The sequence below is a fragment of the Melozone crissalis genome, unplaced genomic scaffold (genome assembly GCF_028551555.1).
Source record: "Melozone crissalis strain CALT ecotype California unplaced genomic scaffold, PUWL_Pcris_2 ptg000651l_1, whole genome shotgun sequence".
Classification (NCBI taxonomy): Eukaryota; Metazoa; Chordata; class Aves; order Passeriformes; family Passerellidae; genus Melozone; species Melozone crissalis.
This window is the reverse complement of record NW_026536323.1, coordinates 38,817-47,775: the sequence shown is the minus strand read 5'-3', so window position 1 is coordinate 47,775 and position 8,959 is coordinate 38,817. Positions and strand designations below refer to the sequence as shown.

At 48.9% G+C, this 8,959-nt stretch overlaps 2 protein-coding genes across 2 annotated transcripts; one reads left to right on the top strand and one right to left on the bottom strand.

Annotated features, from left to right (window-relative positions):
- Positions 1-59: 59 nt before the first annotated feature.
- On the bottom strand, positions 60-5,721 carry HSD3B7 (hydroxy-delta-5-steroid dehydrogenase, 3 beta- and steroid delta-isomerase 7; the record flags this gene model as incomplete). The annotated part of the gene is made up of 5 exons (XM_054295357.1): positions 5,681-5,721; positions 4,711-4,852; positions 3,297-3,449; positions 1,249-1,357; positions 60-161 (listed from the first exon to the last, which is right to left on the bottom strand). Coding segments are annotated over exons 1-5 (515 nt in total), but the record flags the coding sequence as incomplete, so codon positions are not given.
- Positions 5,722-6,133: 412 nt separating this feature from the next.
- On the top strand, positions 6,134-8,021 carry LOC128950479 (fibrinogen alpha-1 chain-like). The gene is made up of 3 exons (XM_054295356.1): positions 6,134-6,209; positions 6,491-7,700; positions 7,743-8,021. The coding sequence occupies exons 1-3, from the start codon at positions 6,134-6,136 to the stop codon at positions 7,960-7,962; spliced, it is 1,506 nt and encodes a 501-aa protein (XP_054151331.1). The 3' UTR covers positions 7,963-8,021.
- The last annotated feature ends 938 nt before the right edge of the window (positions 8,022-8,959 follow it).

Sequence of the window (8,959 nt, the reverse complement as noted above, 5' to 3'; positions counted from 1 at the left end):
AAATCCCAATTCCTGACCCAAAATCCGGATTTTTGACCCCAAAATTTCGTTTTCCTCACGGGTTTGCCGTTGGCCTCCAGCAGCAGCCGCTCAGCCTGGGGGCCTTGCTCAGCGGGTACGGCTCCGAGTGCCGGGTGGGGTACGGCGACTCCTCGTCCCCCCTGCGCCCCAAAAACGCCAAAATTCACCCCAAAATTTAGGGGATCCCAAATTCCCAAAAATTAACACAAAAATCCCGGTGAAACTCCCAAAAAATTCGGCTCAAAAAGGGCCAAAATCGCCCAAGAAATGCCCAAAATCCCGCCCCAAAAATTCCACTTCTTGAGGCTTCAAAACCGCACAAAATTCCCCAAAAGCGACGGAATCCAAAATCCCCAAAGTTGGCAGAAAATTCCCAAAAAAAAATCTCAAAAAAATCCCCCAAAAAATCCCAAAAATTTCAGTGAAATTCTGCTCAAAAAGGGCCAAAATAGCCCCAGAAATGCTCGAAATCCCACCCTAAAATTCCTCATTTTGGGGCTTCAAAAAACCCCAAAAATTCCCCAAAAATGACCCTAAAAATTGGGGAATCCCAAATTCCCAAAAATCCCAGAAAATTCCCCAAAAATTCCGGTGAAATTCCCAAAAAAATCAGCCCCAAAAGGACCAAAATCGCTCCAGAAACGCCCAAAATCCCACCCGAAAATTCCAATTTTTGGGGGGGGATTTGGGGGATCCAAAATCCCCCCAAAATCCCCCCAAATTTAGGAGATCCCAAATTCCCAAAAATCCCAAAAAATCCCCCCAAAATTCCCGAAAATTTCGGTGAAATTCTGCCCAAAAAGGGCCAAAAATTGGGGTCATTCTCAGGATAATTTTGGATCATTTTTGGTGTCAATTTTTGGGGAATTTTGGGGTAAATTTGGAGAATTTTTTGAGAATTTTTTTAGGTTTTTTTGGGAATTTCAGAGGGGAATTTTTGGGGGGGCCATTTGGGGTGAAATTTTGGGGGTTTTTGGGGTCACCAATTCCATTTTTGGGGTGATTTTTTTGAGTTTTTGGGGTATTTTTTGGGGTTTTTGGGATGGGTTTTTTTGGCTTTTCAGGGGTGCTGAGTCCATTTTTGGGGTGTTTATTTTGACTTTTGGGCCATTTTTTTGGGTTTCGGGGTGGTTTTTGGGGTTTTCAGGGCCACCGAGTCCATTTTTGGGGCTTTTTTTCCCATTTTTTGCCGTTTTTGAGGTGTTTTTTGGGGTTTTTGGGGCGTACCTGACGAAGGGGTCCCCGCGGGTGTTGGGCCCCACGACCTCCATGCTGCTGGTGAAGATCAGCACCGGCACCCCCGCGGCCTGGCAGGCCCTGATCACGTTCTTGGTGCCTGGAACGGCCCAAAAATATCCTGAATTTACCCCAAAAATAGCCCCAAAATACCCTGAAATTATCCTAAAAATATACTGAAAATACGCTGAAATTATCTTAAAATTGCCACAAGAATATCCCCAAAAATATCCCCAAAATTGCCCCAAAATATCCCGAAACTATCACAAAATTGCCACAAAATTATCCTGAAATTAACCCAAAAACACCCCCAGAATTATCCCAAAACTATCCCAAAAATACCCTGAAATTATCTTAAAATTGCCACGAAAATGTCCCCAAAATATCCTGAAATTATCCCAAAAATATCCCCAAAATTATCCTGAAATTAGCCGAAAAATATCCCCAAATTTTCCTGATGATATCTTGAAAATATCCTAAAATTACCCCAAAAATATCCTGAAATTACCCCCAAAATATCCCCAAATTATATCAAAAATATCCCCCCAAAAACCCCTAAAATTATCCCAAAATATCCTGAAAATATCCCCCAAAAATATCCCAAAAAATGTTCCGAAATTATCGCAAAATTATCCCAAAATTATCCTGAAATTAGCCCAAAAATATCCCTGAAAAAAGCCCCAAATTATCCCAAAATATCCTGAAAATATCCTCAAATTATCCCCAAAATTATCCCAAAATATCCTGAAATCCCCCCAAAAATCCCCCCAAAAAATCGCCCTAAACCCCTCTGGCCTGGCAAGCTCTGATCACGTTCCTGGTGCCTGAAACACCCCAAAATTACCCTGAAATCACCCCAAAAATACCCTGAATTTACCCCAAAAATAGCCCTGAAAAACCCAAAAAAATTCCCCCAAAATCCCAAAAATTCCGCCCAAAACCAGCCCCAAAACAGCCTGAAATTACCCCAAAATATCCCCAAAAATCCCTCAAAAAATCCCAAAAATTCCCCCCGAAAACAGCCCCAAAACAGCCCCAAAACAGCCTGAAATTACCCCAAAATATCCCCAAAAATCCCTCAAAAAATCCCAAAAATTCCCCCGAAAACAGCCCCAAAACAGCCCCAAAACAGCCTGAAATTACCCCAAAATATCCCCAAAAATCCCTCAAAAAATCCCAAAAATTCCCCCCGAAAACAGCCCCAAAACAGCCCCAAAACAGCCTGAAATTACCCCAAAATATCCCCAAAAATCCCTCAAAAAATCCCAAAAATTCCCCCCGAAAACAGCCCCAAAACAGCCCCAAAACAGCCTGAAATTACCCCAAAATATCCCCAAAAATCCTGAAATTGCCCCCAGTCCCTCCCAGTTTGTTCCCAGTATATCCCAGTTTACCCATTAACCTCTCCCAGTATAAACCAGTATAAACCGGTGTAAACCAGTACAAACCAGTACAAACCAGTATAAACCAGTACAAACCAGTACAAACCAGTACAAACCAGTACAAACCAGCACAAACCAATATACACCAGTATAAACCAGTACAAACCAGTACAAACCAGTACAAACCAGTATAAACCAGTATGCACCAATGGTTTCCTACAATCAGGCGCCATCTTGGGCGGCCATTTTGGGCGGCCATCTTGTGAGCTCCAGTATGGGCCGCCATTTTGAATAAATCCCTTAAACACAAAATGCACCAGTACAAACCAGCACAAACCAGTATAAACCAGTACAAACCAGTATACACCAGTATAAACCAGTACAAACCAGTATAAACCAGTACAAACCAGTACAAACCAGTACAAACCAGTATAAACAGTATGCACCAATGGTTTCCTACAATCAGGCGCCATCTTGGGCGGCCATTTTGGGCGGCCATCTTGTGAGCTCCAGTATGGGCCGCCATTTTGAATAAATCCCTTAAACACAAAATGCACCAGTACAAACCAGTACAAACCAGCACAAACCAGTATAAACCAGTTTACCCATTAACCCCTCCCAGTCCCTCCCAGTACAAACCAGTATAAACCAGTTTACCCAGTACGTTCACCCTGGCCATGTCCTGGGGGCTGCAGCGCCCCCACACGTCCACCAGGGCGGCGCTGTGGAAAACGACGTCGGCGCCGCCGAAAACGGAACCCAGAGCCCCGAAATCGGCGACGTCCCCGCGGAACAGCCGGACCCGGGAGCCTGGGGGGGGTGAAAAACCCAAAATTGGAAAAATTTAACCCAAAATTAATGAAATTTAACCCAAAATTTAAAAAAAAAAAAAAAAAAATTACCCAAGAATAAACACCCCAAAATGAACAAAAATCGACCCAAAAACGGAACCCAGAGGCCCAAAATCGTTGATGTCACCCCAGAACAGCCGGACCCGGGAGCCTGGGGGGGTGAAAAACCCAAAATTGGAAAAATTTAACCCAAAATTTACAAAAATTTAACCTAAAATTAACAGAATTTACACAAAGTTATCCCAAAAATCAGCCCAAGTTTACACAAAATCTTTCACCATAACTGCTCCAGAAGAGACGGACCTGAAAGTCTGGGGGGTAAAATTTACTAAATTTAACCCAAATTACCCCAAAATTTAAAATAATCACCCCAAAATTAACAAAATTAAACCCAAAATTTAAAAAAACACCAAAAACTTACCCAAAACCAACAAAAATCACCCCCAAATCAGCAAAATTTACACAAAATTACCCCAAAATTCACCTTGAATTTGGGGTGAATTTTTGGGCTGAATTTTGGAATTCCAGGGTGAAGTTTTGGGGTTGAATTTGGGAATTTTGAGGTGAACTTCTGGTATTTTGAGGTGGATTTTTGGGGTGAACTTGGAGGATTTTGGGGGAATTTTTGGGCTGAATTTTGAGGGGATTTTGGGGAATTTCAGGGGGAAATTTCGGGGTTAAATTCGGGAATACAGAGGCGATTTTTGGGGTGAATTTTTGGCATTTTGAGGTGGATTTTTCGAGTGAATTTGGGGGGTTTTGGGGTGGATTTTTGAGGTGAATTTGGGGCAAATTCGGGGCATTTCAGGGTGAATTTTTAGCGTTAAATTCGGGAATTTTGGGAGGATTTTTGAGGTGAATTTTTGCCATTTTGAGGTGGATTCTTTGGGGTGAATTTGGGGTCATTTTTGGGGTTAAATTCAGGAATTTTGGGGGGATTTTTGAGATGAATTTTTGCCATTTTGAGGCGGATTTTTGAGGTGAATTTGGGGTCATTTTTGGGGTTAAATTCAGGAATTTTGGGGGATTTTTGAGATGAATTTTTGCCATTTTGAGGCGGATTTTTGAGGTGAATTTGGGGTCATTTTTGGGGTTAAATTCAGGAATTTTGGGGGGATTTTTGGGGTGAATTTTTGGCATTTTGAGGTGGATTTTTTGGGTGAATTTGGGGGGTTTTGGGCTGAGTTTTTGGGGTGAATTTGGGGGTTTTTGGGGCTCACGGTGCCTCTCGGGGACCAGTTTGATGTCGGGGTCGAGGTCGAGGATTCGCAGCTCCCGAAGCTCCGGCTCCGCCTCCAGCAGCACCTGGGCCAGGTGGGAGCCCAGGAACCCCGAGCCCCCCGTCACCACCATCACCAGGGCCTGGAAATGGTCAAAATTCAACTGGGAATGGCCAAAAAGGCAAAAAACCCCGAAAAAATCCACCCAGGAATGGTGAAAATCACAAAAAACCCTGAAAAAATCCACCCAGGAACGGCGAAAATACCAAAAATCCAAAAAAAAGGCCAAAAATGCACCTGGGAATGGTCAAAATTAAACTGGGATTGAACTGGGAATACTGGGAATAAACTGGGAATGGCCAAAATACCAAAAAAAAACCCCAAAAAAATCCACCCAGGAATGGCCAAAATACCAAAAAAGAAACCCAAAAAACCCCCAAAAATTCCAAAACATGCAGATGGGAGTGGTCAAAATTAAACTGGGAATAGTCAAAATTGAACTGGGATTGAACTGGGATTGAACTGGGAATGGTGAAAATCCCAAAAAACCCCGAAAAAATCCACCCAGGAATGGCTAAAATACCAAAAACCCCAAAAAATCACCAAAAAATGCCCCCCCAAATTTTTTTAAAAATCCCCAAAATTCCCCCACCCCCGCCCCGCAAAAATCCCTCAAAAAATAAAATAAAAATTAAAAAATTGCCCCAAATTTTCACTTTAAAGTCCCAAAACCCCCTCAGAAAAATCCCCAAAAAATCCCAAAATTCCCCCAAAAATTTCACTTTAAATTCTCAAAAAATCCCCAAAAATCCCCAAATTCACTTTTTGAACCCAAAAGTTCCCCAAATTCCGCCCCAATTTCCCCTCCCCCACCCGGAAGTGGCTCCGAACTTTTCCCAAATCTCCCAAAATCGCCCAAAATCCCCAAAAATTCCCAAAAAATTCCCAAATTTCCCCTCCCCCCCCGTACCTGCGCCATTGCCCCGCTGCCGCCCCTCCCCCCACCGGATTTGGGGCGATTTCCCGGGAATTTGGGGAGGCCCCGCCCCCTTTGGGTGTGGGAGGGGGCGGGGCCAAAGCCGGAAGGGAGGAGCCAAAAAAATCGGGAATTTTTGGGGTGAAATTCGGGAATTTGGGGGTTTGAAAAAAATGGGAATTTTTAGGGGGAAAATTTGATGATTTTGAGGGAAAATTTGGGAATTTTGTGGGGAAATTGGGGGTGGGGAATGAAAAAATTGGGATTTTTCAGGAAATTACGGAATTTTGGTGAGAAAAATCGGATTTTGGGGGAGATTTGGGGGAGAATTGGGAATTTTTGAGGGAAAAAATTAAAATTTTGGGGACTATAAAGGAGAAGAGTTGGAAGTCCTCCAAGCGGGGCGGAGCGGCTCTCACCGGAAGTGGCTACAAAGGGGAAGCCAAAATGGCGGCGCGGACCGGAAGTTACCATAGAGACGCCGAGGGCTCGTTAAGCGCAACGGGAGCCGCCGCTCAAAACGGTGAAGGAGAAAAAAGAGGACCCAAAAAAGCCGCAAAAAGGAGAAATCGTGACGCAACCGTGACGTCAAACCGGATTTAAACGCAGCTTTGCGTTTAAATTCGCGTTTTTCGGGACTTTTCCCCCTTCGGGCCGGCTCCGGTTTTACCGCTCACTTCCGGTTGGTGTCGCTTCTATCCCCTTCCCCCCGCGCTCACTTCCGGCGTGGCCCGCGGTGAGTCCCAAACCCGGCCGGTTTTTCCCGTTTTTTCACGAATTTTCCCCATTTTTTTCTCTCCCCAGTGTCCACTCTGTGCCGGACGATGCCCCCGCCGGTCCGGCCGCGTCCGGCCGAGCGCGTCCGGCAGCGCTGGCGGCGCCTGCGGCGGGCGGCGCGGGCGCTGGTGCTGGAGAACGCGGCGCTGTGCGACGAGCTGGCGCGGCTCGAGGCCAAGTGGGCGCTGGCGCGGGGGCAGCGGCGATTCCTGCTCGGCCGCCTGCTCGGACACCGCGGCGGTCACTCCATGGTTCCGGCCACCGAGGTCACGGCGGAGGTCAAGCGGCCAAAGAGGGCGCGGCCGGGCGGGGGGAGGGGCCGCGGAGGGAGGGGCGGGGCCAGGGAGGAGCAGTGGTCAGCGGGGGAGAGGAGTGACCAGTGGTCAGCTGGGGAGAAGGGTGAGCAGTGGTCAGCGGGGGAGAGGAGTGACCAGTGGTCAGCAAACTCAAAGAGTGACCAATGGTCAGCAAGCTCGAAAAATGAGCAGTGGTCATCAAGCTCCAAGAGTGACCAGTGGTCAGCAGGATCGAAGAGTGACCAGTGGTCATCAAGCTCCAAAAATGAGCAGTGGTCAGCAGGATCGAAGAGTGACCAGTGGTCAGCAAGCTCCAAAAATGACCAGTGGTCAGCAGGATCGAAGAGTGACCAGTGGTCAGCAGGGCCCAAGGATGACCAGTGGTCAGTGGCCGTGAAGAAGGAGCAGTGGTCACCCGGATCGAAGAGTGACCAGTGGTCAGCAAGCTCAAAAAATGACCAGTGGTCATCAGGGTCGAAGAGTGACCAGTGGTCAGCAGGGTCGAAGAGTGACCAGTGGTCAGCTGGAGGAGGAGCTGGGATCAAGGACGAGCAGTGGTCAGTGGGGCCGAAGAGTGACCAGTGGTCAGCAGGGCCCAAGGATGACCAGTGGTCAGCGGAGGTCAAGCAGGAGCAGTGGTCACCAGACTCCAAGAGTGACCAGTGGTCAGCGGGGGTGAAGATCGAGCAGTGGTCACCCAGCTCCAAGAATGACCAGTGGTCAGCGGAGGTGAAGAGTGACCAGTGGTCAGCGGAGGTCAAGCAGGAGCAGTGGTCACCCGGCTCCAAGAGTGACCAGTGGTCAGCGGGGCCCAAGGATGACCAGTGGTCAGCGGAGGTGAAGATCGAGCAGTGGTCACCCGGCTCCAAGGATGACCAGTGGTCAGCGGAGGTTAAAAATGACCAGTGGTCAGTCGACTCCAAGAGTGACCAGTGGTCATCGTCAGGACCCAGGCCCGGCTCCAAGGATGACCAGTGGTCAAGCGGGCTCCGGCCGGGAGATGACCACAGGCCCGAGGGCGGCGCTGACCGCTCGGGGCGGCCGGAGGAGGAGGAGGAGGACGAGGATGACCACGAGGATGACCACGAGGATGACCACGAGGATGAGGATGAGGATGAGGAGGATGAGGAGGACGAAGGCCCCGCTCCGGCCTTTGGCTACTCCGGCCTCTTCCTGGGCAGCCCGGCCGGCTCGGACGAGTGACCACCAATAAATGACCGCTGGCCGGAGCGGCCGGAGGGCTTTGGTCAGTTTGTGGTGGAGTTTGGGTGTCATTGGGGGGGGGTTGGAGTGACCAAATGACCACTGGGATGACCACTGACCACCCCACTGACCATTGGTCATCTCTTGACCACTCCCACTGACCTCCTGACCATTCTGAGTGACCACCGACCGCCCTGAGTGACCACTGACCGCCCCAGTGACCCCTTGACCACCCTGAATGACCATTGACCATTGTGAGTGACCACTGACCGCCCTGAGTGACCACTGACCGCCCCCACTGACCCCTTGACCACCCTGAATGACCATTGACCATTGTGAGTGACCACCGACCGCCCTGAGTGACCACTGACCGCCCCACTGACCCCTTAACCACCCTGAATGACCACTGACCATTGTGAGTGACCACCGACCGCCCTGAGTGACCACTGACCGCCCCAGTGACCCCTTAACCACCCTGAATGACCATTGACCATTGTGAGTGACCACTGACCGCCCTGAGTGACCACTGACCGCCCCACTGACCCCTTAACCACCCTGAATGACCATTGTCCATTGTGAGTGACCACTGACCACCATGAGTGACCACTGACCACTGCAATGACTACTTGACCACCCCAATGACCACTGACCATCCCACTGACCCCTTGACCACCCTGAGTGACCACTGACCACTCCCAATGACCAATTGACCCCTTGACCACCCAGAATGACCACTCCAAATGACCACTGACCACATCTCACACCTTTATTGACCACTGTCCATTGTGGCCGGAGCTGTGGCCGGAGCCGAGTGACCGCCGGGAGTGACCGCCGGGACGTCCTGGACGTTGTGGACGATCTGGACGATGTCCGGCCACTTGGCCAGAGTGCAGAGTGACCACTGACCACCCCAAGAACCCCTTGACCATCCCAATGACCACTGACCATCCCACTGACCATCGGTCACTTCTTGACCACTCTCAATGACCCCTCGACC

What these genes read in the sequence shown, in the direction of transcription:
- LOC128950479 (XM_054295356.1), top strand. Translation starts at nt 6,134, where the DNA reads ATGGCGGCGCGGACCGGAAGTTACCATAGAGACGCCGAGGGCTCGTTA. An exon ending in GGGAGCCGCCGCTCAAAACG is followed by an intron (nt 6,210 to 6,490) that starts GTGAAGGAGAAA and finishes TTCTCTCCCCAG; the next exon opens with TGTCCACTCTGTGCCGGACG. An exon ending in AAGAGTGACCAGTGGTCATC is followed by an intron (nt 7,701 to 7,742) that starts GTCAGGACCCAG and finishes CCAGTGGTCAAG; the next exon opens with CGGGCTCCGGCCGGGAGATG.